General features: G+C 43.9%; 2 protein-coding genes across 2 annotated transcripts; one reads left to right on the top strand and one right to left on the bottom strand.

The window, feature by feature from the left end:
• Nucleotides 1–796: 796 nt before the first annotated feature.
• Nucleotides 797–14,670, top strand: CFAP100 (cilia and flagella associated protein 100). Its single transcript, XM_030458657.1, has 14 exons — nt 797–952; nt 3,624–3,749; nt 4,421–4,613; nt 5,208–5,275; nt 5,940–6,103; nt 6,691–6,771; nt 7,473–7,654; nt 7,732–7,882; nt 9,422–9,470; nt 10,077–10,228; nt 11,056–11,191; nt 11,661–11,863; nt 13,328–13,442; nt 14,398–14,670. The coding sequence occupies exons 1-14, from the start codon at nt 797–799 to the stop codon at nt 14,509–14,511; spliced, it is 1,890 nt and encodes a 629-aa protein (XP_030314517.1). The 3' UTR covers nt 14,512–14,670.
• Nucleotides 14,671–15,071: 401 nt separating this feature from the next.
• Nucleotides 15,072–26,732, bottom strand: ZXDC (ZXD family zinc finger C). Its single transcript, XM_030458589.1, has 10 exons — nt 25,652–26,732; nt 24,980–25,132; nt 23,990–24,068; nt 23,753–23,883; nt 22,639–22,809; nt 21,507–22,192; nt 20,688–20,772; nt 18,701–18,873; nt 18,159–18,260; nt 15,072–17,250 (listed from the first exon to the last, which is right to left on the bottom strand). Exons 1-10 carry the CDS (start codon nt 26,730–26,732, stop codon nt 17,164–17,166), a joined length of 2,748 nt encoding a protein of 915 aa, XP_030314449.1. The 3' UTR covers nt 15,072–17,163.
• Nucleotides 26,733–27,394: the final 662 nt, after the last annotated feature.

Genomic DNA, 27,394 nt, shown 5'->3' on the forward strand with positions numbered 1-27,394 from the left:
ATCAACTGGGATTTTGCACTCACAGAAAATCATGCTATTTATTTCAAGAGTTATTCAGATGGAGAAAGCTGTTTGGAAACCTATTGGTAAATGAAAAGGATTGTTCTTTCAGAAAACTGAAATTGTACTCATAGAGAGTTTAAAGAGTCTAGAAAAAATGACAATCCATTTGGAACTGATTTGGCCTTCTCAGAAACAGGAAAGAGTAAACATGGGGATCTAAGGGTCTTTTCCTCCATTAAAATATATTACTTTTTTCAACTGATATTTTAGCAAACCATTTAAAAAAATCTATTTTGGAAGGTGATATTTGGGGTTCTGTTGCACTATTGACTTGGGAAACCTCCAGTAAATGGCACTTTGTTCACCCATATCACACACACTCTCCAAACTGGGGCTGCTCAGACTTTACAAACAAAAAGACAGAGGCTCTGAAATGATAAATCACAGTTCCACAACTGGGGGCTCCAGCTCCCATTTCCTCAGCCCACTGCTTCCCTTGCAGAGGTGGGGTTAAATACCCCATTCCCAGCCCAGGTGGACAAGTAAAGAACCCAGCAAGCCAGGGACACCTCGTACGCCACAGAAGTTTTTTTTTTTGCCTTCTCCATCCTGCCATCTGGTTTGAACTGCAGCGAGCTGCCTCCAGGAGACCTGCACTGTGGCAGCCAGGCAGATGATCTTGCAAAGTCACCCGTGGTTTGGGGGGGACCCACCTGAGCCAGCTCCACTCCATCAGCGTAGTGACACACTTGTCGCTGCTGCAGGGACCCCAGGTTAACACCCGAAGGCAGCGATGCATCCCCCAGCCCCGAGGCTGCCCGGCAACCCGAGCCCGGGTTTCCATGGTGCTGCAAACAAAAACCGGGCTGGGAGCTGCCCAGAGCTGCAGCCACCTCCACATCTGAGCACAGCCCCCCCTGGAGAGGACCCTGGAGGAGCTCCCTTTCGGGTGAGAAACCAACATATAAAAGGATGAGGGCAACCACAGAAATTTCTTTCCCGTTTTTGACATCAGTTCCCGTGTCTCGCTCAGGGAAGTGGAGGTGCCTGGACAAGGACAGGCACTAACCAGCTCCTTCTCTGGGATTAAGTGGGGGGTTATGTACTGGGAAATGGGACATGTCTGTCCCTGGAAAAGTTGTGCTCTAGCTCAAAACCTGGAATTGTTTCCCAGTGAGCACAAGGAGTTTTCTCTGCAAGCATTGGTATAATTTAAATCATTTGAGTGCATACAGCATTGCTAACCCAGTGCTTAAGCATCGCTTATGGAACATGGTGGTTGGATTTTATTGTATTATTTTTTAGAACAGTTTGCATGTTTACTTTAGCATATCTTTTCCTGCACAGCAGCTTGACACTGTGGAAAAGCACTGAATAAATGTTTCAGTAAATTAAAACCATAAATGCCTTATCTATTGATTCACATACTACTGGCTATTGGTGTGTAGCTACTGCAATATAAAAATGTCAGAGGCAGTAAAATACATGCCAAATTATTCTAGCAACAAAGCAATTTTTATCTGCATTATTAAACTTAATAATTACAATTAGCACAACCAGCACTTCTGTAGCTTCTGGCACAATTTCCAAAGTGATGTGCAAACAATCTATTTAAACCACCCACCAAGCTCAAACAAAAAATACCTCAATAAGCTGAATATTTATAAGTTAATCTTTGAAACAGATTCCTCTGCTTTGCTAAAACTGTATTATAAAGCACTTTTTATCTCAGCAGGTTGTACTGACAATGATTTTCCATGTGTTAGTATCTTGTCGGGTCCTGCTTCTCAGTCCCATTCCTCATAGCAGAAATTTAAATCAACCACATGATCAAGGACATTTTTATGAGAAGGTTTTTACATTGCAGAAGTCAAGGTGCACATCCAGGTATTTGATGCAACTGTTCTGCATATTTCACAAACTATATTCAACTGAACACTGCAGGCATTTGTCTGCCTTCCTACCCCTGCCCTGATGGGCTTTTCTCCAAAACTCACATCATCAGTAGTGGTTATGCTGTTCCAGAACGTAGATGAGGTACCCTTAGAGAAATATCCCATTAAGTTATGCAAAGTTCAGAGAAATATGAAATCTAAGCAACAAGTCAAGGAAGTTTTTGGGAAAGGTGCTTCAGAAACTGAAAAGCAGAGACCAAACATTTGGGATGCATTAAACCAGCCCAAACTGACAGCTGGACTTGGTGATCTTAGAGGTCTTTTGCAACCATGACAATTCTGTCATTCTGTGAAATTCTACCCCAGCCTCTGAGTCTCATCAACAGTGAAAGTTTGACACTTCCAAAGAATAAGATGCTAATTGGGCAGCTGCAGGAACACAGCCAATAGGAAACACAAAGCATCAAGGACGTATATGGAAATTAGGTCAGATGAGTTTAGCTCAAAATACATAAAAACTGGAGGTTGTTCAGAGCAAAAAATGATGCTCTAAAATAGCCTTAAAAATGCTGCAATTGAAAGAGGATATTTTCTGCCGTATCTTATTACAGCGAAGATCAGGAATGGTCCCAGAAGAAGAATTTCATCAACTGAACTAATACCTCACTGGACCCAGCTTGCTGCCTTTGTTGATAACTTTACCAAGAGCCTATCTGCTCTTTCTGAGATCATTACAATCATGTCTTTTCCCTCAGGACCCAAGCAAAGACTACAAAAAGAAACTGGATTCAGAGGAGCAAAAAAACTAACCTTCAACTGTTTGCCAGCCTAAAATTAAACACAACAGAGATCCCTACATCATGTCTGTGCTTTCCAACAGTCCTTCAGCCTTATCACAAGAAATGCACAGTGATGAAGCAATTGCTGGTAAGAGCTTTAGGGAGTAAAAATGTTGCTTGCGGACCAGCGATAGGAGGATGAAAAAAGAAAGGTGTGGATTGAAGTGGGGATGGAACAAGAGACAAGGGGGCAAGGGACTTGTTATCTCCAAACTGCTTTGGTTTGTCTTTTCTTTCCCATCAGTGTGAGTGTAAGCAGGACTGTTTTTTTACACAGCTTTCATGTAAGCCAGGGATGAACATCTCCTTTTTGGGGTCAAAACACAAATATTTTCCAGTTTAGCAAAGCTTTTTGTTAATTCCTACAGGCACAAAAATTGAAGACCCAGAAAGCCCCTAGGCCCATCACTGCTATAAAACTTATTGCATCAGTTACTGGCAGGTCCCAGCTGATTAATTTGTTTATGCTTTTCTTTGGGCCAGGGTCAAAGATGTCACTAGCACATACAGAGTCACCATCTGAAAGTCCCTCTTCCAATCCCAGAACAGAAACCCCGGTGCTGTCTGGTAAGGACACAATGCTTTCATCAAAGGAGAAGGATTTATTCAGACTCTTTTGCCCACAGTCAGATGAGGTGGGTAAACCAGCTCCAGACTTACATATGTCCCTGGCTGAAATCCCAGGCTGATCTGCAGATACGGTCAAGCAACATAAACAATGAAGAGAGATTTCAATTATATCACTGGTTTCTTACAAGCCCCATCCAGCTCCTTGCTGTCATTTCAGCTCTGTTAGACATTTGCAGCTGTGAGCACAGTTGCCCTCCCCTCAGCAGCAGATCAGAGTTCCTTGGCACTTGATATTCTGATACTCTGCCTTCTACAGCCTCATCCATTTTTTGCAGAAAGCCCTGAAGAGGCTGAAGAAAACCAAATGAAAAATCCATTTACAATTCCTCCAGATATGGATATTTTCTCAATATGGGACAAGGAAAGAAAAAAGGCTAAGGAGGTAGGCATGTGTGCTTTAGGCCAATGCATATACAAGCAGTTCACTAGGGCAGGCAACCAACCAATACAATGTCAAGATTTAGTGCATGAGAGAAATACTAGCTGCCAAATTCAGCTGAGATTCCCCTTATCAGCTTCAGGCCCACTGAATTCCATGATGAGAGATTAACAATAAGCAGATCTGAGTACCAGCTTGCTGGTTATTAGTGCAAAATTTGGAAAGCACTGAGCATGAACAACCTTTTACCATCCAGAAAGTTCTGGAGAAGGTTTGAATAGTTCATTTTAACCTGAACCTGAAAGCTGAACTCGAGTGGATATTGAGCAAGGCCTGTCCTTTAGTTCCCTTTAACTGGGAGACTTGATGAAGGACAAATCTGAAAACTTCCATTTTCTCCCAGGAATAATCCAAGACAGACACATGAGGACATCAAATAGGTACAAACAGACATAGCTGGTGGTTGGATGCAAAATACAAATCAACAAACCAATGAGGACAAACGCTAAGACATGAGGTGTTTTAGTTGCCTCAAGAGAGAATCCCATTGGGAATAGTCAGCAGAGTATCAGTAGCCTGCAAATTTCTAGACTGTGCATAACCACTCATGTCTTTAAAAATGATAGCAAAAAAACCCACAAAATTAAACTTATGTCCACATAACCGACTTACAGGAACGTGAAAGGATGAAGACCATGAAAGTTCACGAGAAAATGACTTACTCCTCTAAAATAAAAGCAAAGCAAAAAGGGCTTAGGAAAGCTCTGCAAAAGGAGGAAGAAGAGGAGGCCAGAAAACAGGCAACAGATAAAGAGAGACTGACAACTCTTCTGGGTAGTCCTTCATATAAGAAAGCTGGTAAAAATGGTAAGGAACAGTTACCATCTTTGTACAGGTGCTGCTCAGCTGAGTAACAGCCTAAAGCAAAATCAAAGAGGGAATAGCAGATAGCTCTGGCTGATTTCAGTGAGGTATTGCAGATGTAATAGTCACATACTACATTTTGCCAACTTCTGTGGCTGGGCCATCTCCATCTCATGCATTTACATGCTGACCATGTGTCACCCCCAGCACAGAAGCCTGGGCTCCACCATCCCTTGTGGCCTTCTCAGAATCAGCTGAGAGTTTGCAGGACTTTGTGTCATTGAGACATTTCTACTGAGCTGACCTAAAGTTGGGTTTTAGTGGATGTGGGCCTCCCTCTGATGTGAGGAATAGCTTTCCTACTAATGTCTAGAGGACACTGACCTTTGTAAGACAGTCCTCTACTCCATTCTACCTGGGTTATACGCCACAAAAGCCTATATGAAACTGATCCTAAACAAGGTTAAAATAATAATAAAATAAAAGGTATTGCTGGCTCCAACACCACCCACATCAATGCTCGTCTACATATTCATGGTGTTTTACCTTGACCATGTTTCCTTCTCTAGCATGACCAACTTTATAACCTCATTTCAGATTACGCAATAGAAAAGGAGACCTTCCACGACTACATAAAAGACAGAAGAGAGATATTTTTACTTGAGGTACTTGGCTTTAAGAATATTCATGTTCATTTACTTATTCTTCCCTGCATTGTTTTTCTTTTGTTGGTTGGTTTGGTTTTGGTTTGGTTTCCCCCAACCCCCTGAGATCCATTGCCTAGAGATCACAGCAAGGCGACACACATCAGACCTCACAAACTGATTGCCCAAATCCTGTGTTACTCATAGTCTGTAGCTCACTAATTCCCAACCAAGAAATAAATCACCACAGGTCCTTGGCACCACTCAGTAGCATCCATGCAATTATTTCACTCATGAGAGGCACAGACACCCTAACCTATTGGCTGTAGCTGTCCCATACATGGATTACAGATGGTACCCATTCTGAACTCAAAATAAGGGATCCATTCCGGAAAATTCCCATTATTCATATCTATTATTGTGCTGTTACACAACTGAATCCATCTTTATTAGCCAGGAGTTAACACAGTGCCAGAACTTGTAGACTCAGTCTTCAGTTACACTGTGTATTTGCTGTGTTACTTCTGAAAACTCTCCTGGCATCCACGTACCCAGCTTGCACTAAGACACGTACCTTGCTTTGAAATCCTTACCCTCTCTGCCAACAACAGGTAATCAAGAACAAAGCCAAACAAATATACTTTTAAAACCAACCAACCAATGTTGTCTTTTGGGTTCATTTCAGTATGCCATGCAAGTAAAGAAAGAGGAGATTAAAAGGATTGAGAACATACTAAAGAATGAGGAAAGCAAGCTGGAAAAGTCTGAATATCGCCTGGAAAAGGAGGCTGCTACCTTTGATGGGTTCCTGAAGGAGAACCAAAAAAACTCTGTTCAAGCCCTGAAAATGTAATGGCAGCCTAGGAAACCATCTGTGTGCTCTTTTGTGCTGGACAAGGAATTTCATTTGCTTGATATCTGCATGTTTTTTGCTAGCATCTGTCTCAAATGCTCTGAGTTTTCACAGAGCTACAGTTTTGGTGGCACTTTCTTCCACTTCAGTGGAAGAAAGGAAGAAAATCAACAGCTTGGGAATCTCCTCATTGCCAAAGCCCTTGATTTGGTGGCAGGAAGGAACCTGCTGGTGACCCTATCACTTCTGTTCTTGTTACACTCCTCTTTTGAGAGGGAGATACCTCTGCCCAACCCCTCACAACACCGACAGTCCCCTAAGTGAAGTTGAGCACTTTACAGGTATACAAGGGCAGAGCAACAATCAATGCCCAACAGCAGACAAATTAGGAAGGCCCTGACCAGGAATTGTCACTGAGCCCCCCTACTCTCTTTGCCACAGCAAGCAGGGCCCTTAGGTAGGACCTGGTGCACATCTATAAGAGACATTTAGTGTTGCCCCCTACGTATTTCTCCGTTATATATGCACCTCGTTACTTACTGCTGAAGCATTTTATGGCTTATGTTTGTGTGTTCTTCCCTAGTGCCAGAAAAGAAACCACAGGAACCAAGAAGAAAACAACAGAGGTCCGGGCAATTACTTCCCAAATAGAGAACGTCCAAAGGTAATGGTTGTGCATGGCTGCTGCCCGGCCTTTAGCAGCCCCTCCAGCATTACACCCTCACAGCCCTTGTGGAAAAAGGGAATTGGGAAAAAAAGATTTCTAAACACATTCGATTTTAGGAGTAAAAATGTTTTAGCTTTTGTTCTCCATATGCTGACTTTGTTTCTAAAACTTCTTAACTAGTGTTTTAATTACATTTTTTACAAAGTACAAATATTCAAAAACTAAAATTAAATACCTAGCCTTACATTCAAAACCAAAGTGAAGTAATGGGTTTAAGGGTGAGCTGGGGAAAGAAGAAAAAAAAAAATCACTCCCATTATGAGATGAGCTGGCAAGATTTCTTATTCAGTACTGAGTCCAGATGTTGGGCCCTCAACACAAGACGGACATGGAGCTGTTGGAGTGAGTCCAGAGGAGGGACATGGAGATGAACAGAGGACTGGAGCATCTCTCCTATGGAGACAGACTGAGGGAGCTGAGGTTGCTCAGCCTAGAGAAGACCCTAGGGAGATCTTATAGCAGCCTTCCAGTACCTGAAGGGGCCTTCAGGAAAGCTGAATAAGGACTTTCCATGTCCATGAAGACATACATCCTCTTGTACTTTGTCTGGATGAAGCTGAATTGGTAGTTAGGAAAAAAAACCTTCAAAGAGGGGTTTCCTCCCTGCTAACCAACTTTGTCCATTTCTCTCACCCCAGTGACATATCCAGATTTAAATATACTCTGGACGAGTACAAGATGTACAGGGACTTACTCTATCATCTGTCTCCAAAGGAATGGCAGGAAGAACATGGAAAAAAACACACAAAGAAAAAAAATCTGAAAACAGCACCCAAAGCTAATGAGGAAAGTGCCTCATCTCCCACCACTGCGGAACAGGGTGAGTGCCAAGGAAGAGCTGCCCAGTTCTCACTGGGACAGTCAGTGCTCTAAGTGTACATCTCTTCTTTTCTCCAGGTCAGGGTCCAACAGTCCCTGACAGTTCCAACAGTACCAGTAATATGGATGTCCCAAGTTCCCTGCTGCCTTCAGGTTTGGAATTCAGCTCACTACATGAGATTGGGACACAGCTCAAAAACTTCCTGAAGCCTCTATTAACAAGAAAACCGTAAGTACAGGACAAAGCAAACAGCACTCAGTGCTGCAGAGAGCACTAAGCTGACTGGGAGTCAGCGTAGTGGAAATCTGCTCCTCACCTTCACTGTGAACATACCCAAGATCTCAGTCTCACTTAAACAAACCCAAATACCAGCAGAAAGCCACCAGGTGTACAAGCTGATGTGGACCTCCTCCAGCAGAGCTCCATCCTCAAATCCTCTGCTGAGAGCCTGCCCAAAAAGTTTGGGCCTTGAACTCAGGAGGAATTACAGACCTTGGACATTTGTCCTGGAGCAAAGCTTCTCTGTGGCCTATTTGTGGCTGAGTTACTGGTTCACTCTGCTGGTCACAGCCTCCGTGCAATAGCTGCCTCTTGTTTTGCCATTAATGAAGGTCCAAGGCCACTGCAGACTCACAGTACACTGACTGTTGGCTTTCAGTAGGGACCTTCAGACAGGGTGTGCTGGGACACAGGCAGAGCTGGGACACTGTAACACAGGCAGGGACAGCCTGAGGAGAGGAGAGGCAGGTGGGAGTATGAGACAAGTATGTCTCAAGAGGCTGGAGCTGGCCAAAGAAATAAATTGCCTGGAAAAGAAAAGTGTGAGTGGATGGTGAGTCTCCTAAGGCAAAAAAGACAAAAAAAAAAGAAAAAAAAAAGAAAAAAAAATTGTAATCAGTAGAGTCTGAACTAAGCCATGGCTTGCAGGGCCATTTCCTCCCCTGGAAGCATTGCAGGTGCCAGGCCTTCCCAAGCAGGGATGCTGTGTGCCACCCCTGGTGAAGCCACTGCAATTACTGGGCTGCTGCAGGAATGATATGGGGCTGACATTAAGATGATGCAATGGAGGCTTTTCAGCCCTTTCTGGCACCAGCTGGCAGGTGCAGACTCTGCTCCTAGCATTAGTCAGGCACTTCGTGCCTTTCTTTTCCAGCTCTTGTGCTGGCTTTTCTCTGGGGTTGAGCAGGGAAGAAAGAGGCCACACTGCTGGTTAATGGCAGCAGGCTGTGCAGAGGAAGAAGTGCTCAACAACCTTCTCCCTGGGCAGGTAAAAGCTGTAGACTCCCGTGGAGGCTCCACCACGTTGTTTGGCAGCAGTATCACCCCCCACAGAGCACAAGGCTTTCTCTACACTTCTAGTGCTGCTGTCTGAGCCTTTTTAACAAGGCTCCTGCCTCTGCCTTCTCACTGCCCTAGAGCCCAGCCTCCCACAGAGTTTAAAGGCACTTGGATCAACACTCTCAGTTCAGTCTCATACATCATGTCCTGATGCAGCTGTCCATGGGCAGCTCCTGCTGGCCAGCAGCACAGAAGGCAGCTTGCATGTGGACAGTCATAGCTCTCACGTTGTGTGTTTGTGTGACCCCCAGCTCCTACTGACCTCCAAGCAGCCCACAGCCACGGGGGGGGGGGGCAAATGTGTGAATGTGCAAAAGATGATTCAGGGACAAACAAGAGCAGCAAACAACAGCATTCATAACTCACTAACAAGGTCTCTTTTGAGCTATCATTTCTCTACGGGCTTGATACACAAAATGTTTTTTTCAGAAGTTTACTGGAGGATGAAGAAAGTGAAAGCTGCTCAGATGAAGATGAGGTCAGAAGTCTCATGTTGAAATATTTATACTTTCTGTTTTTCCTATGTCATTTACTAAATTTACTAATGTCTCTTATCTTCTTAACCATTCCTTATGGTATCAAGAAGTTACTGTAGCTACTAATTATAAATGTATATTTAAAAATTCATAAATGTTCATATTTTAGCAACACATATTAATATACCTTAGTTTAACTTCTCCACTTTCCAGAAAACTTACATTATCTCAAAGCTTGCCACCCCCAAATGAAATATGACATCATATAATGAGAGAGATTTAAATTAGTGAAGTTATTGTTGTATGTCTGAAATCTAAATTCTCCCAATCCTAAATTGGGAGAACTGGGAGATTGGGAGATTGGGTCCTAGATGTTTGGACCACTTTTTACTTCTCCAAAAGCACCTTGGTTTTGGGGTGATCTACTAAGGTGGAGCCAAGCTACACACATGGCAGAAATGTTTGAGACATTTGTACGTGGGCAGTCATGGCCTCTCTACATGGGAGAGGATTTGAACAACCAGGGCTTGTGTAGCCCAAGCTCCATGTAGTTCAGTGGAAAAAAGCCCTAGAAGATGACAACTCACCCTGTGTGCTTTCCACTCCAGGAGCCTGAGCTGTATTTTACAGAGCCCCAGCAACTGTTGTCTGCTTTCATGGAGATGGAGAAAGAGAACTTGTCCTTCATCCAGAATTCCCAGGAGGCTGAGGAAAGTTTCGACAAGGTCCAACACACTTTCATCACCACATGTGAAAGCACGTAAGTGCAATCCTGTGAGTGGTGGGAAGGGGTTCCTGTGCTCTGACTTTCAAGAATAAGTGATTCCCTTTTTTTCCCCCACCCCTCAATAGCTCCTCATCACCAGGCTGCATACTGCACACCACACTCAGTGCTGCTCAAACATCAACAGTTTCTATCACATACCTGCAAGCCCAGCTGCAGCCCATCCAACATCTTCCGAGCTCCTGAAAAAGTGTCCTCTCTCTGTCATTTGTGAGATAGGACTTAAGCCTGCAACTTCCTTAGTCCTCAAGGCACAGGCTGGGGAACTGATTTATTCAGCATCCTGGAGTAGACATAAGCCAGAAGTACCCTGTAATAAATAAAGATCAGAGGAAGAAGGAAGGCATGTTCTGGACTCATCCAGACCAGCACCGATTCCAACTCAATGCAAACCTTTCTAGAGGAAGCCATCAGGGACCAGGTGTAATTGCAATATAGTATTTCAATGGCAGGTAGACACACATATTCCCATGCAAAGTGCATCTTATCCCCTTCTTTAAGTTTTTTAGTGGAATATGCTTCCCCCACTGACTTATTTAAAAAAATCTCGAATGTTTATCTATGCTACTTCTCCCTTCCCAGCACCAACACAGTTAACAGTCTCCAGCACAGTTACTGTTAATCCAGAAAAATCACAAGTTCTCTCTCCCCTCAGAGCTGTGGGTACAAGTTCACCCAAAACGGCACGATGTGTTACCCCCATCTGCCGGCAGCAGGAGGGACAGTCCAGGCTGGAAAGCAGCAGCAGGAGTCGTGTTTCAGAGATACCCTTTCCAAATAACCTCCTTTCTTTTCTGGCCTAGGGAGAAGGAGTTAGCAGAGCTGAAACAGCAAGTAGACACCCTCAAATCCTCCATCGCCAAGGAAGAAAAGAGACTGGAAGATCTGAAAGTGAAAGTTCACTTCTTTTCCCTTGGAGAAGACAAAGCTGATGATCAGGTACATCCTGAGATCAGAGCAAGGGGGTTAGCACAAGCATAAATGGTTTCTCTCCACCAGCTGTATCCATCCTGGGACCAGAGCAAGCAGTGGGGTGCTCTGGGGAGGGATCAGTGCTGTTCCTCAGCAATGGAGCTACAGCAAGGGCAGGTCTGGGGCACTGCTGACAAACTAGGGCAAAGTGCCAAATTCCTGCAGCTGCTACAAGATGGGAGAAGGGCTTGCAGAGGCACCCAGGCAGCTGCAACCTGTCCCAGGCCACAGCAAAGCTGGGAAGATGAGACTTAAGACAAGAGTATCTCAGTTCAGACATCTATCCCAGAAATGGGTGCTAAGCAAACAGGGAAGCAAGCAATTGAATCTTGCTGACAGAACTAAAGTGTACTAATTTCCTTTGCTTTTGGAGGGATGATAGTTCTACTGAGCAGAACCCAGCTGTATCTCTCCCTGTATCTCCTCTCATCTCTAGGACAAACTGCTCACAAGCCTGAACAAGAAGGTGCTGGAAGTTTATCACCACTGTACTGGAGAAAATGAGGCAAACCTGCAGACAGTGGAGATGCTAATGGTGATAGAAAAACAGTTCAATGATTTACTGGACACCCTGGAGAGAACCCATCCAGCAAAGATAGAGCGAGCTGAGAAAGTCAGAAAAAAGGAACGGAGAATATGGTAAGAGTCTTTTCTGGAAATGAGCTCTCTGGTTTAAAATGTTGATAGTCAAAAGCAAAGCCACTGAAAGAGCCAAAATTGTCACACCAGCCCAAGATATTGTTAACAGCAATGTGAAAGCCAATGTGACCAATACTTCCTATTTTACATATGTAGTGGTTTCCCATTCATAGTACTTGCACCTCATGATCAGCAAGCAGCAGCACACAGCTACATTAGAAGAGACCTGGAAGCTTCACTAGACTAGTGTAAAATCTGGAAGGAAAAGAATAGGGGAAAAAAAATAAAATCTCCTGAGCAGATTCAATTATGAGAATCATCATTTTATGAAGGTGACTTGCAGTAACAATATTTTAGCTGATTAAACAGAAAATTACTGCTCTGTAGCTATTTAACACAAAGTCTGACACTCCCTGATATTTTTTCAGACTTAAATAGGTATGTAGGGACACTTGTCAGTAATGCCAGCTTTCAGATGTTTCTTCTGCAAAACTCCTGTTTAACTTGTATTATTAAATTGTAGCCAATTAACACAATATATTTACGTTCCTAGATAAGAAACATTGCTTTTGGCTCAGTTACACATAGGGTATTTCCCCTCACAAGCAGCAAAGATGCAACTGGACAGTTGATTTTACCTGACCATCCCAAATCAAATCAGATTCAGCAGAGAAAAAAAAATACTGGGAGGTTTTAAAGCCAGACATTTCCTTCCTCCTAACTCTTTCTTTGCATCTTTCTTCACCTTTGCAGTAGAAGGGGTGTGATGCTTCTTATGTTCTGTGAATGGTTTTGCACCATTAACTTAAAGAAGTAAAGCACAACTTTATTCTGCTCTGGGGATGGAGGAAAAATCAGGAAGGAATCTGACACCCCCTCCACAACCACCACTCCCAATAAAAAGCAAAACCAACCAAAACCTTCAAATTTCCTGATGATCACAAAGTTAAGAATTCATTTAATCTCTGCCACAATGTTCAGTAGCTTGAGCACATTTCTGTTCCACTGCTGCATTTCCATAGGAACCAGTTATCAGCCTCCACTGAGCCCATGGAGGCAAAGTGTAGCTCCATGGATGGAAAGCCTTCCTACTCACACCTGTACATTACAGCCTTGGTTGCACAGGTGAGAAGCTCAGACACAGAAAGTATCATTCACCCACAAAGCTGGTGAGCATCTTGGTCAGCTGTAGAGCACAAATCACCTGCTGAAGGTGGTACAGAGTATTTTTGACACCTCCATTTGCAAAGCTTGATGTGCTTTTTTTCCTCCCCTCACTCCAGAAGTAGGATCAACTGCACCAAGTGCTTCCCTCTTACCACCTTCCCAGCAACACACTTCAGCACGGGCTGTACCCAAAAACCCTCTGTGCTCTTACACTGTTAGAAAAGATGGGTACCAAAAGCATATTTGGAGTAGCTGCAAACCAAACTTAACCCATCCTTTATTTGCTCCCTTCAAAAGGCTCAGAGAGGAAAAGCTCAGACAGCAGAAGCAGCACCAGGAGGAAAGAGCCCAACGGGCCCTGGAAAGATCCCAGAGGGCCCTGGAAATATCCCCAGCAACTCGAATCAAACAGGTAACTGCAGTAACCCATAGTACTCCTGCACCCCAACAGCACCCTTCAGAGAAGCTGGGGGTACTTGAACATCCAGTGTTTAAGGGAAGAGCGTTACTGGTGTTACCTCCAGAGCTGAGGAGGGAAGGCACCCATCCTCAGGGGTAGCCCAGTTTACAGGACTGATGTACTTTAAAACTGCAGGGAATTTGGCCACACTGCCTGTTATTCCAGCTCCCTGTCCTCTCATTTTCCTTCTATCCTTGTCTCTTGACTGCATGGCCACCTCTTATTACTTGACAATTTTCTCATTAAGCTGATTTCAACTTAGCAATGTTAACGAAAGCATGAAAAGCAGCAAATGAGGAACCTTGCAGCAGCCAAGACACTCCCTGGAGCAGCAGGCCCTGACATCAGCTCAGCCATACCAACAAACCTTTCTTAGCATTACACCAAACTAATTTTTGGCCCCTTAGGAGGCACAGCACAGAGCTTCAGGCCATAGCTCCCATTCCACATTCCTCAAGGCAACTCAGTGGTGAGGACCTCCCAGTCCTCAGTCACACACCAAGCCAGTGACATCATGGACAGCTGAGAACAGACCTCAGGAGGCCCTACAACTTTACCTAAGATAAAATGAGAGGGTTTGACAGGCTCCTGCAGGTATTAAACCTTCTAGCTTCCAATGCTCTTGAGATCACAAAAATAGGGCTTTAGCCAGGAAAGTTACAGATGCAATAGTACTTTGTAGAAGCTGAAGCACTAGAATATGTTCAGCCTTCAGGTGCTTGACACATGATTTCAAATAGAAAAAACACCCTTAAGAGACACTCTGAAGCCTGGCTAGAAAACAGACAGCAAGGGGCCAAGGTCCTTCACATCAGGAGAGCCTGTAGGCAAGCAGCAGCTTTAGCTGCAGGATTCAGAAATGCTGCTCCAGCCAGCACTGATGTTCATGGCTCTTCTTCCCCTGCAGAGTGACAGGAGGGTGGTGTTTCATACCAGCCCACCTGCCAGGAAAGGGAAGAAAAAGCCCAGACAAGAAGAAATAGATAAGGAGAAGGAAGAAGAACTCTTCTATTTCACCTGACAGCTGCCTTCACTACAGCATGCAGGACTGATACTGCTCTTGAAAATTTCTCACGCATCTGTATCCCTCTTTAAGAGTCTAAGCCACTCAGTTGATGAACTTCATGGTCCATGAAATTCCCCACCTTCTCTTATCCCAAGATCCCAGGGAAAGTTGCTGTGTCAAACAACCAGTTTTTCCTCCCCCTTGATCTCGTGCCTAGGAAAATAAATAAAAAACTTCCCTCATTTTGCTTCTCAGACTTCTGCTTGCAACAGTGCTCAGTTCTGACACAAACAGCACCATCTGTAGAAACCTGACTAGTGGAATTTATTAGTCCTGGATTACAATCCTTGTTATGGCACATCTAAGTCAGGTACCTTGCAAACAGTTACTCTAAACACAGATCTGTTAAGAACTACAAAAAACAAGGGCCATGCTTTAACGTAAAGGATTTCTACCCCACTGCTATGGAAAAGACACAAAGTGAAGGAAAAACATAAGCTCTGAAGAAATTAAGCTGCTAACAAGGAGCTTTATACCAGATGCATCCATAAAAAGAACAATACCCAGTGACAAACTGACCATAAAAAAAAAGCTTTATTAAACCTTTTGCACCAGCAGTTCTTCAGGTATCCATTGCCAGCAATGGAGTTCAAGCCAAGTGATCCCATATTCGGCCCCAAGAGGTTAGCACTTTACATTCACTTACAAAGCTGAGTGAGGTACAATTTCAGAAGTAGAAAGATGCAGTCGCAAGTCCCATAAAAAGATGGAGTGTTCCTTGGCCATTTTAATAGATTAAGAACTGGTATGGTCCTTGAGAACAGAATAATGCAGGCATAAGGAGCTTGAGATGTCTCAGGTTCCAGAGAGGATGGTGACCACCAGAGCAAGACCCAGTAGCATGAGTCTTCCTCAGCCCTTCTACCTCTCAGGAGCTGAATCCATGCTGCAGTCACAGCTCTCATCTACGAATTAGTTTGTTTTGAAAACCCATTCTGAGAGGGCTAAGAGATTCCCTATACATAATCTATGAATTCAAAATGAAAGGAACAGAGACACCTCAAAGCTCAGTTAAACTAAAGATAGAAAAATAAAAACGGTTCAACCAGAGAATAAAATACTGCCTACAAATCAAGATCTGAAGCTGAATGTAACTTGTATAATTTGTTTTCCTAAGTTTTCAATCAAAAAAGCATTTATCTGGACACATACATAGTTCAAAAGGCACAGGAAGTAAATGCATTTCTGAATGACCTCATGTGAATTCAACATCAGTATAACTGTAAAATAAATAAATATGTGCAAGATTAGAAAGATCACAATGTTCTTCTGCATATCTTATTTTGTAAAAAAATCAAACAAAAACACATACGTGCATACACACACCTCATGGAGAATAAAAAATAGTACGTACACCCTTTTATCAAACTCCTATACATAATTTTATGGGTATTCAGTACATCACCATAAGAAACATTTAAATTACTACCTTAAAATGTAACCAAACTGTTTGTTTCTTTCCTATACAACCCTATACTTACTTAGATGTCTGCAGTCCAGGTAAGTACAGTACATACAACCTCTTCCACTTGCCCTCAAGAGAAACTGCAGTGTTTCAGTGGGGCAAATCTTCCTATGTAACAATTCCTTTCCCCTCATAAAATACTTAACAACTGCATATTCTGTAAACCAGCCGGAAGCTCCACGTGCATGTGACACTCTGGGATATCAATAAAGAACAAGTGTTACCAGTGTTCAGTTGAAAAAAAAAACCCACCCAAAATCTAAAATAAAAAGATAGTGGCCTGTTTACAGATAACTTGGCAGCAGTTTATAGATGAGATAAAATAAAGGTGCTTGAAGTTACATGACAGTCAACATTCCTCCCAAAAAAGGGAACACAAAGATAAAACGAACCCCTCTAAGACGCTGTTGGACTCTGCTGATCACTTACAGTGAACACAGTTCTATTGCAGTTTTCTTTATCAAGTTTTGCTGGAAGAATTCAGCAAAGTATTTGGGACACAGGAGCAAGGAAAAGGAGAAACTCAACATGAGCTACAAACTGATTCACAGCTAAGTTAACATTTAGAATCTAGCTTTCTAAAACAAAGTTTTCATAGTATCTCATTTTCATGGCATAGGACATTAATTTTGCTACATGTGACACTTTATTCCAGTTTTCTGCCAAAACACAGGGGCCAAAACTATTTTTTTGGATGTGAGAAATACTTGCAAATTTTAGCTGTTAATACCTCAACACCACTGGCTCCAGCAGGAGACCAACAGAAGGAAAGTTTTAACTGTCGTAGGCAGGATTATAAATTTGTACTTGTTAGCTGTAGAATACTTGCTTTCTGTGAAAACAGTAAATATTACCTCAGTTTGAAGTTTAATACAGTACTTCTCCCTGAAACAACACTGTACAGTTGTCTGCCTCAGTCTCTCTAACCACAAGGCAGACCAGGATATCTTACACAGGCACATCAAGCAGGATTTACATTTTTAAGAAAATCTTTCAGCTGCAACTGTCCTTAGCAAATTGCAAAGAGTGCAACCAGTACTCCAGCTTTTCATATTTTCCTTGGAAAAAGACCCACACAGTTATCTCACTATGTCAAGACACAATTGCCTGATTTGTTTTCAAGTAATTGTTCTTAACAATGGTCATTCCAGATCCTGTAAGTTTATTGTGCTTCCAGTGAATTGAGAGTTATCAGAACCCGCATCATCTTCAGTGGAATTGTGTGGCTCCTGTTAAAAAAAAAAAAAAACAACACAGAAAGCATAGAGATCAGTGCTTTCACCTCTAGATGCCTTTAATGCTTACCAATAAGATCACCTTACCCAAGACATTTACCCAAGACCAGACAAATGCTTTAAATAGTTTAGAGGAAACCCAAAGCTTTCCTGCTTCATGGATCCACACAAACAATGCCACTCCAGTTTTGCTTTGGAACCCTTCAGATGAGCATTAAAAATAGTGATAAATTGACAATCACTGACTATTTGCTTTCCCTATATCAACTCTCTATCATGGCCAATGATCCTACTGGATCACTGGATCCTGTGTGATTTATGCCTATGCTAACCATTCACTGATGCTCAGTTCTCAGTTGTTCCTCCTCACTCACATGCAGTTTACTGAAAGAGCAGAGAACATTTATGCAAGAAGCTATACAGAGCTTTCTGCATTCAAACACCACTGACAGTAGTTGCCAAGGGTAAAGTCAAAGACTGTAGAAGCAAACAGACTTTTTATTCTAACAACCATATTCATACAGACCCTGCTCTGAAATCCTGGCTCAAAAACTGCATTTCCCACTTGTTACCCTTCCTGTTCCCTATGTATCAATTCTGATTCTCCTTCTTGACTCACATCCTATCTGCAGGATGGGATCAGGAAAACAAGGACTGGGCACTTGATTAAGAAATGAGTAACATTTAGTTATTCATTACTCAGTAACCGAGAAAGCAAAAAAACACCTATGATGTGTCAAAGGTTAGTAACACACAGAAGATAAATCTTGCTCTCTGCTTACTGCTTCTTTTAAGTGAAACTGAGCCTCCAATGGAAAATAAGGTATTTTCATTAGCTAGAACACCAGTGTTCATAATAAACTGTCTTCACTTTCAAGCTAGGAAATAATACCCAACAGTACCTGAAGTATGTGAACAGGCAAATCCACTGTCAGATGAGAATGTGATGAGGAGGACTGAGAGCTCAGTTGAAAGGGCAGGTCTCCCTCTCCTGGGGAATCATCCTGTCAATACAGAAATATTATGAGATTACAAGACAACCAAGCATCTCAACACAATATGGGAAATCCAGCTCAACCTCAGTCTTAAAAAATACCTGATAAAGCTAGGGCACTGTACAGCCTAGATCCACAAAGGTATGTGGAAAGCTAAATGCCACTTGAATCTCAACCAAGATGAGTGTGCAACTTGTTATGCTATCATAATCAACTTGGAAAACTGGCAAGACCTGTAAAGGAAAGAATGGTTCATCTTCCAACAAACAACATTTTCCTAGGAAAGTGCTTCTTGCAGGCAAATGCCCTAATGAACATGGTACATACTGCAGGTCTCAAGATCCCATCTAGAGGCAGTAGTAGGACCTGAATTCACAGACAGATTCTTCCAAAATGTGTCCATTTGGGGGACAGAGGAGATGAGATTGTTTTTCCTCCTCAGCTCTTACCTGAAGAAGCTGAATTTGCACATATTGGGCTCCAGTGGCAGGGTCCCTTATTGTCAGCCCTCCATTTGGCAGAACTATGTTGCCACCCAGCCGACTGCCAGGATTGGATGATGAAAAGTTGGTAGGGCTTATTTTACCACCCTTGCTTTTTCTCTGACCAGAGCCAGATGCCCCTTAAAAAAAAAACAACAATTTTAGTATTTAAATGGTCAGAAGCAATTTGCTGAAGTTTCCTGATAGTATTTACACTACGCAGCAAATGCCTGGAACAGTGAAATAGAATTAAGCACCATCTGATAACTGCTGAAGGGACAGACAACAATCAGCTAATGAACTTCAAATGCTGACTGAGCACCTTTTTACATGAATGCCATTAAAATCACACCAAAAACTGCTGATGTTAGGGCTCACCCCTGCAGTAGCACAGAAATATCAGCACATTTGTTACAGAAAGGAATTAGGAAGTAGAATTGCATTTTTGATTTTCAAATTTGCAACTCATTTCCTGAGAAGTCAAGTACATCACTTTTCCAAAATGTAAAAAGAGTTCAGTGAAGCTCATCTATTTCCAGAAAGACTTCAAGGACTACTGTGTAGAACAGGCTACAAAAGTACAGCTACTATAGACTTAAGCATTTTTTCAGTTTAAAACAAGGCAAACAAGCTGCTTGCATCACAAGCTTAAAATCAAAACCTAATAAAAACAAACATAAGGATACAATCCTGTGAGCTGTTCCAGATTTTTGTTTTGGTTTTTTTTTTAAATCTATTCTAAATAACAGGCTTGGATAACATCTTTTTAAACAGCGTAGATCCCTTCATTCAACCTAGTTAAACCAATTAGAAAGAAAAGACTCAAATTTAGACCATTCTGATACACAAAGTAGCATTAAGGCAACAGCAAAAAAGTGGACTATTGTTAGTCTCAAGCAGGAACAGCAACAGGAATTTTCTGAAGTCATTTTAGAAAACAAACAAATTAATGCCATTTCTAGCATTAGTTCTAAACTAATGTCCAAAAGACATGTCTGATGACACATGCAAATGTTTGCTAATGCACTTTGAACTAGATTCATACAGCAGCTATATTTCCACATGACAACTGACTGAACCAGGCAGGGTTCAGTCTGGTTAATTAATGCAGGGATGTCTTTAACAAACAAGAGAAACACGACAGTGCTCACTACAGAATTAGTCTCCTAAAACTCACCTTAACAATTATCACACCTTGATTTTCAAAGGTGGGAAGTATTAAGACACAGCAAGAAGAACTACAGTTAACACAGACAGATGGATATATAGGTGTAATATTCAATTGCATCCCCAAGGGTAAATATAACTCAAATGCTTAAGCTCATGCAAGTCTGGTGAGCCACAGACCACATTAGATCTGACAAAGCAAAGGTGGGTAACTCACACCAGAGAGCTTTAAGTCAAACTACAATTTAAGAGAAAGAGGACACATCTGGAATGATGACCTAAACCTCACCCTGTGCAGGAACTCCCTACATGGCTAAAACCTAAGAGAGAGGTTTGAGTTTTTCTTGATACCTAGGAAATCAATTTCTTAAGACTGCATACACAGTTTCCAAGTGGACACAGAAGCTACAGAAATCCTGCTTTCTTCATTGTCTGCACTGAGTAAAAGATAACCCATTCAAGAAGACCAAAAGCATAAACAACTAAAAGAAAAGTGACCTTAAATTTTTTTTTTTAAGAAGAAAGTAAGAAGCAGATGAAAGATTGAGGACAATGTCTTGTTAAGTGTCACGAAACATATGGTGCAGATTCCTTTGTAAACTTACTGTGAACACGGTATTCCACAGAATGTGATCATCCCCAAGTACCAGATGGCACACATACATAATTATTTTAACTAGCAGTGAACTGGATGGGATATTTATGAACCTACTCAGATACCCATTCCCCTGCCAAAAACCCTAAATAATTGCATTAAGTAAATTTAACAAAAATATTGGCTTCTCACCTGTGCTGCTCCCATTTCCCTTTTGTTTTCTTTTCTTGGCTAGCTGAATGGCTCTGTAGTCTGTTCTTGCAGACCCACTGCTCTCCTAGAAAGAAAATGAAAAAAAAAAAAAAGCTGAGATGTTAAGTTTTTTGAATGCAAGAGCAAAGAAAAACAATGAAAACTGCAGCTAAGAAACTATTTCTCTGTCATCTTTTGAACTGCCAACACTACATTCTAGTTTCCTATGCTCTTCTAACCAGTGTCAATAAATTCCTCAAATGTACTTAATATCCAGACTTCAATACATAAAGAAGTCAGCTCCACATTTTTAAGTGTTCAGATTTTACAGTGTAAACATTTATTTTGTACTGTAAACAAAAAGTTTTGTCTACAGCTCTACAGGAACATGGTAAAGCAGAAAGGGAAGAGTACTTAAAACAGGCATGAGGACCATTATGAAAATGTGCAGTTACTCTTCCAGCACAAACCTTTCCCTGGAACAAAATGCACAATAGATAGCACATATTCTTGTAAATTCCACTTCCATCCTCAGAGAGATAGATGCTTTTTTTCTTTTTTTTTACTCCATAATTCTGAAAGGTTCGCCCTTAATTCCCCCCACCAGAATTCCAGCATGCTGTTAGAGAATTTATCACTATAATGGCTCTACTTCTGACAACACACTGTTCAATGTTACATTCTACATCCTTCAATAAAAAAAGAAAAAATGCACGATCTGCAAAATCTCAAGGAAATAAGGCACAAGTAGCAATGGATATCCCCAAAGTCAGGACGTCTCAGTCATCTGCTGGTACAATTAATATAGTTGCTGCATACCAAAAATGAGCTGCCAGTCACTGTGCCAAGATCCATTTCTTTCTGTGCACTGTAGCTCCCTGGAGGGTTGGAGAAGACAAACTGCGTCACTACTTTGCTGCCCTCTTGCTGACCAACAACATCCGAGCTAGGAAGCAAATTCCGTTCAACTTTAGTTGGTGTTAGTAACTCAGGCACATTGGTACCACCGAGGCTACTAGAAGGAGTCAAAGTGGCTGTGTCAATTGTTAAATTATTGCTGGATGTCAAACCATGCACATCTTGACTGGAATTCCTCACCGACAGAGATGCGAGCGAACCCAAGGCTTCTGCATTGACAGTCTGTACATCATCCAAATTTAAAGTGCTTTGCTGCAGAACTGTTGTACTGGTTCCCAGCAAGAGAGAACTGTCCAGGCTCTGTGGCATGTCACTGCTAGCCACCAGTATCAAGGGATCAACTGCCTGGCTTAAAGAATTGCTGCTGACAGGCAGGTTTCCTCCAAGCGTTGAGCCCACGGAAGCAACATCGATGGTGACAATCCCAGAGTTCACTAGTGCCATGTCTGTTGCAATTCCAGAATTGTTACTAGACACATTGGAGAACAGGGACACCAGGTCTATGTTGCTGAGATCACTCTGTCCTGGACTAGTGAGTTCACTGCTGGGTGTGAGGGAGCTGGTTGACTCAAGCTGAGTTAGGAGATCTGAAAGAGAAGGGTTTGGTTGTAGGACAGACCTTTTATCAGACAATGGAGAGAAAAAGAATGCATGATCAAAGGAAGAATCTCAAAACTCTAGATTCTTAGCCTTCTAAAACACTCCTCAACTTCCCTGTGAGTAGATTTAAGTTAGGCTATAGAGGAGTGGAGAAAGGAATGCAAACGAAGTGCTTTGCTGATAGCTTACAGATTACACAGAGAATGACAAGCTCTACTTTGCTAAAAAAAAATGCAATTTCTCATTTTCTGATATCGAGTTACTGATCTCATTGGAAATTTAAGGGGGGGTTGGGGACCAGCTAGTCTCAGTGAAGATTCTGCCATTCATATCAATGGGCCTCAGACTTCAACATCAGTAACCACACATTTTCTTTAACAAAACATTTAGTTTTTCCACTGCACTCTCCTGTAGATTGTAACAAATACTTTACCAGGGCTGAAGTTATGCTGCTTGACCATGTGTGTCTTCATACTGTGCTTGGAAGTGAACAATTTATTACAGCTGGATACAGGGCAGCGAGTCTTTAATGAGTCCACATCCTGAAGATGTTTTTTGGAGTGAATGTACAGACTACTTCGTGCTGAAAACTTGGCACAACAGCCTGCAAGAAGATAAACAAGGCTTTGAAGTTTCACCCAATTTCAGTTCGATGTTTGCATTCAGTGCCTTAACAATACAAATCAGAGTAGCTCTGCAGAACTCCATCTGCTGTTCTGCAGCACCTGTGCATACATTCAGAGGAACTGGGCTAAAGCTAAATATGTATTTTCTATTTTCCTATTCAGGAAATCTCAGTGGGTAGAACAGTTCAACAACTTGTTTCTGACAACAAGAAACTCAAGTCATTCAGTGTAGTGCACAACCTTTCCCCGCTATGGCATCTTACGTGTAAACTCTTCATACAGCTGATGGCAAAACCATTAAAATAAGAAACAATCACCAAGTAGAGCTTTCTTACTTTATGAAGCAGAACACTCCAAACCAGACCCAAAATCTTTGTTCCTGCAGGCCTGATGAGGTGATGGAAGTAGATCTAAGAAACCCACAGTACACTAGCAAGGCTCCCATGTGACCACAACAGACACCATTCATACAGTCATTCACCATCCCGTCAGCAGAGAGCACCACAGCACAACCACTGAACACTTGAAGTGACATGTCACAACAAAACATGGCCTTGAAAGTGTTGCACAGGACTACTTTCCACTGCTTCTCATGAATAAAGTGAAAAAGTTGAGCTACAGAAGCTGAGTACCAGAAGCAGGATTCTCCAGAACAAATCCTGTTCATCAGAAAGACAAAAAAATAGTAATAAAAAATATCTAGCTAGAGCATGAACCAATGCTTTCTCCACAACCCATAAATTTGAGAATGATCACTCATTTTCACTTTTATCTTCTGGTTAGTTTTACTTCTCCAAACTCTTCTACAAAACTAAACCATTCCAATCCTGTAATAAGAGTATGGTTTGGGGAAAACACACACAATATTTAAGCAATATAAACACTGACTACCAATTAACACATACAAGAGTAGAACAATACCTTCCACTGGACACTCAAATGGTTTTGTACCAAGGTGAGTTATACTATGGCCTTTCAAGTGTTCTGCTCTAGTGAAGGACTTCCCACAGCCTTCTACTGGGCACATAAATCTCCTGTCATCTTCATGTTTCCTACAAGGGAAAGAAATTGGCATGATTAAATCCACTGCTGCTTAGCTACTGAAGAATAACAAAGAAAGAGCAAGTGACTTAGAGCAGTAAAACCAGAAAAAGCTACCTTTTATGTCTAAGCAGCTTAGACATACTGGTGAAAGACCAGCCACAACCTTCAAAGTCACAGATGAAGGGCCTTTCACCTTAAGCAAAGAAAAGTTCCATTAATCATCTAATATGGAAATATACACTGCTAGTAGAAAATCTCAACAGCTGCTTAAACTGAACTAAAGACAAGAAGACTCAACCACCCTCTCCTGCAACTCACTACCAAGCACTGAGCCTTCTGTAATTCAACACTGCTGAATCTTTCCCTATGCATTAGGGAGCAGAGATAATAATCTGATAATAATTGATAATAATCAATCCATCTCATTCTAAACTGGGCTACCTCAAAGATTCTTTAACAACAAGCATTATTCAAAACAGAAACACAACTTAAATGTTTTTTCTCATTTCTCATGACCTATGACTAAATGTTCATTACATAGTGTCTTTCCATTAAGTTTATAAACATGCACTTAACAGAAGTGACACTTTAAAAAAAAATTCAAATAAACAAAGCCCACTCTGTAAAGCCATGAACCCAAGAAAACAAAGGACAGTAGAGAGAACACACAATTTACAAGATGAAAAGGCTGGATTGCAGTTTATCAGTTGTCCTTGCAAATCAGGAGTGCATGCCTGAGTTGAAATTTATCTTCTTGCTGTTCCAAACCTTGGTACGTACACTCAACATTTGAACTTTTGAGTCTTTCAGAATTTACACAATGTTTTTAATGTCTACAGATTTGGGAAGAGAGTTGGGATATTTTTTCTGAACAGAGTTCACATGACAAAAGCCAGTTTTGTGCATACATAGCTACTTGGCATCTGGCAAGTTCATTCAGTGGACTCCTACCCCCTCAAAAAGACCAAGAATAAAACATTTTCCCTGACTCCAAGTAACTCCTATCACTCCTTCTTCCTTCACAAATTCAAGCTTTTCCAGTGAACTGTCTCCACATACTATCTTCTGGGTACTTCCCCAAGTACAAGTCACTCTCCTGAGTACCTGTGTGACTCCTCATGTGGATTTTCAGTCTGCAGGCTTTGTCATACTGCTTGTTACAGCCAGGGAATGAACAGGAGAACTGCTCTTGCTCTCTGAAGTGGGCTCGGTTATGGGAGAACAACGCACTCACTGTGATAAAGGTTCTTTCACAGCCTGAGGAGGGAAACAGCGCATCAGCTTGATACAAAACTGAACCAGACAAAATACGTTCTTATCTTCCTCGCAACTTCTACTGTGGGACCCTCATGATCCCTTTCCCAGGATGTGACATCCTGGCACCTGAAAAGAACAAGCAGGGCAATCCCCATTTCAATTACTGTCAGGGAAAACTATTTAGACAAAGTGAGCAACACCACGCACAGCACCGCTGAAGGCGTTATCAATGAAACTCCTGCTGTGACTTCAAGCTTGGTTTCACCACACCAGCCACAAAGGCTCAGGAAAGCTGACCAGCGGGTGCACAGCGCCCAAAGCTCCCAAACTTTCTCTCTGGATAACTGAGCTGGCCCGGAGAAGGAGCCTTCCCGGGGACACGGGAGGAAACCCGAAGGGAAAGGAGGACCGGGAGGGATGAAGAAAATCAAGCTGAACGGCATCACGGACGGAGACAGCGATCCCATCCTCAGCCTACAGAACTATTTTTGGCCAGGGAACCAAGCCCCAGAGGCTTACCGGGGAAGTCGCAGCGATAGGGCCTCTCGGGCTCCAGGTGGCTGCGGCGGCGGTGGGCGGCGAGGCGGGCGGCGCTGGGAAAGCGCTGCCCGCACGCCTCGCACTTGTGCGCCGCCTCCTGCTCGTGGGCGCGGCTGTGGGCCCGCAGGTTGTAGACGGTGGTGAAGCGCTTGGAGCAACCCGGCGCCGCGCAGGCGAAGGGCCGCAGCTTGTCGTGCGAGTGCAGGTGCCGCCGCAGCTTGTAGGCCGTGGCGAAGGACCAGGCGCAGCCCGGCACCGGACAGCCGAAGGGCCGCGCCGCCGCTCCCGCCGCCCCCCGGCCGTCCTCCCCGCCGCCGTGCGCCGAGAGGCGGTGCAGCCGCAGCTGCTGCTTACGCGGGAAGGCCTCGCCGCAGCGCGGCTCCGGGCAGGGGAAGGCCGGCGGAGAGCGGGGCCGCGGCCCTCCCGGCGGCTCGGCGGGGCTGCCGGCGGCGGGGGGCGGTGGCGGGGCGGGCGGCGGCGGCGTGGCACCCGCGGCCTGCTCGGCGCCGGGCCCCAGCGTCAGGACGCCGTTCTCGATGCGCACCACCAGGCTCTGGTTGTTGATGGTGATGGTCCCCGAGAAGGAGCCGTCCTCCGCCCCGCCGCCGCTATCGCCATCGGCGGGGGGCAGCGGCGGCGGGGGAGGAGGCGGCGGAGGCGCCGAGCCGGAGGCCTCCTCCGGCGGCTCAGCGGGCGGCGGGCCGGGCTGGGTGCGCCCCGCTTTCCCGCCGCCCGAGCCCCCCTCTGCCGCGCCACGCACCACGTTGAAGACGAGCAGGAGCCCGTCGTTGTCGGGAGCGGGCCCCGCCGGCGGCGCGCAGGGGCTGGGCGCCGGGCTGGCGCCGGGCTCCGGTTTCTCCTCCACCAGCAGCACCGGGAAGCTCACGTAGAGGCCCGACGCGGCGGTGCTGGCGGCGGAGGAAGAGGAGGCGGCGGCGGCCGCCGGCTCCCAGTCGGGGGGCGGGCGGCGCGGGGCGGCTGGCGGCGCGGCGGGTCCGCCATGTTGGGCGCCGGGCCGGGCCCGGGCCGCCTCCGCGGCGGGCAGCCCCTGCGTTTCCATCTTGGGGGTCCCTGTAGCAGCGGCTGAAACCGGAGCCGCGGGGCGGGGCTGGCGCGGGCCAGCGAGGAAACCCGGAGCACGGAACCGCGGAGCGGGAGCGGCGCGGGAGGTGCCGGGAAAACCCGGAGCGAGGAGCCTCGGACGGGGCGGGGTTGGGACAGGCGATCCGCGGCCCTGGCAGCCACCTCTGTCCCTTTCCTGGGGCAAGGCTGCCCCGGTGGGTTGCACCTTGAATTCCAGTCGATAACCGAAGTGGGATAGCAGCAGTTATTTTAGTGTTTGGGAGTTATTCCACTGTCTGTTTATTCATCTTCGTATCAGGGAAGAAGCTGTGCCAGAGCAGAGCAAGTCTGAGCTTGCTGTCACGTTTGGGAGTTGCAATATGCAAATACTTTAGCAAAACACCCTTCAGTAGAAATAGAAAAACAGAGTTGTGAACCAAGCGTTCACACCGCCGGGCAGAAGCGGAGCGGAGTGAAGGGGGCGGTGCGGGGCTGTGCGGGAGGAGGACACTGGAAAGGAGGGAGAGGAGAAAGGGCAAACACAGAGAAGAAAGTGTAGAACACGCTGATGCTTAAATGAGATTAACTCGGACAAAACCCCATACAACAAAATCATCTCGTGCATAAGACGTTTTTGGTTTTTCTTTTTTTCATTCTTAA

The sequence above is a fragment of the Calypte anna genome, chromosome 12 (genome assembly GCF_003957555.1).
Source record: "Calypte anna isolate BGI_N300 chromosome 12, bCalAnn1_v1.p, whole genome shotgun sequence".
NCBI lineage: Eukaryota > Metazoa > Chordata > Aves > Apodiformes > Trochilidae > Calypte > Calypte anna.

Bases quoted from the DNA above. Each gene is read 5' to 3' on its own strand.
- ZXDC (XM_030458589.1), bottom strand. From the start codon at position 26,732: ATGGAAACGCAGGGGCTGCCCGCCGCGGAGGCGGCCCGGGCCCGGCCC. The intron at 24,069-24,979 runs GTACTCAGGAGA...TCTTTGCTTAAG, and splicing joins CCACATGAGGAGTCACACAG to GTGAAAGGCCCTTCATCTGT. The intron at 22,193-22,638 runs GTAAAGTATTTG...CTTCTCTTTCAG, and splicing joins GCAGCATAACTTCAGCCCTG to ATCTCCTAACTCAGCTTGAG.
- CFAP100 (XM_030458657.1), top strand. From the start codon at position 797: ATGCATCCCCCAGCCCCGAGGCTGCCCGGCAACCCGAGCCCGGGTTTC. The intron at 5,276-5,939 runs GTACTTGGCTTT...GGTTCATTTCAG, and splicing joins GAGAGATATTTTTACTTGAG to TATGCCATGCAAGTAAAGAA. The intron at 9,471-10,076 runs GTCAGAAGTCTC...TTTCCACTCCAG, and splicing joins GCTGCTCAGATGAAGATGAG to GAGCCTGAGCTGTATTTTAC.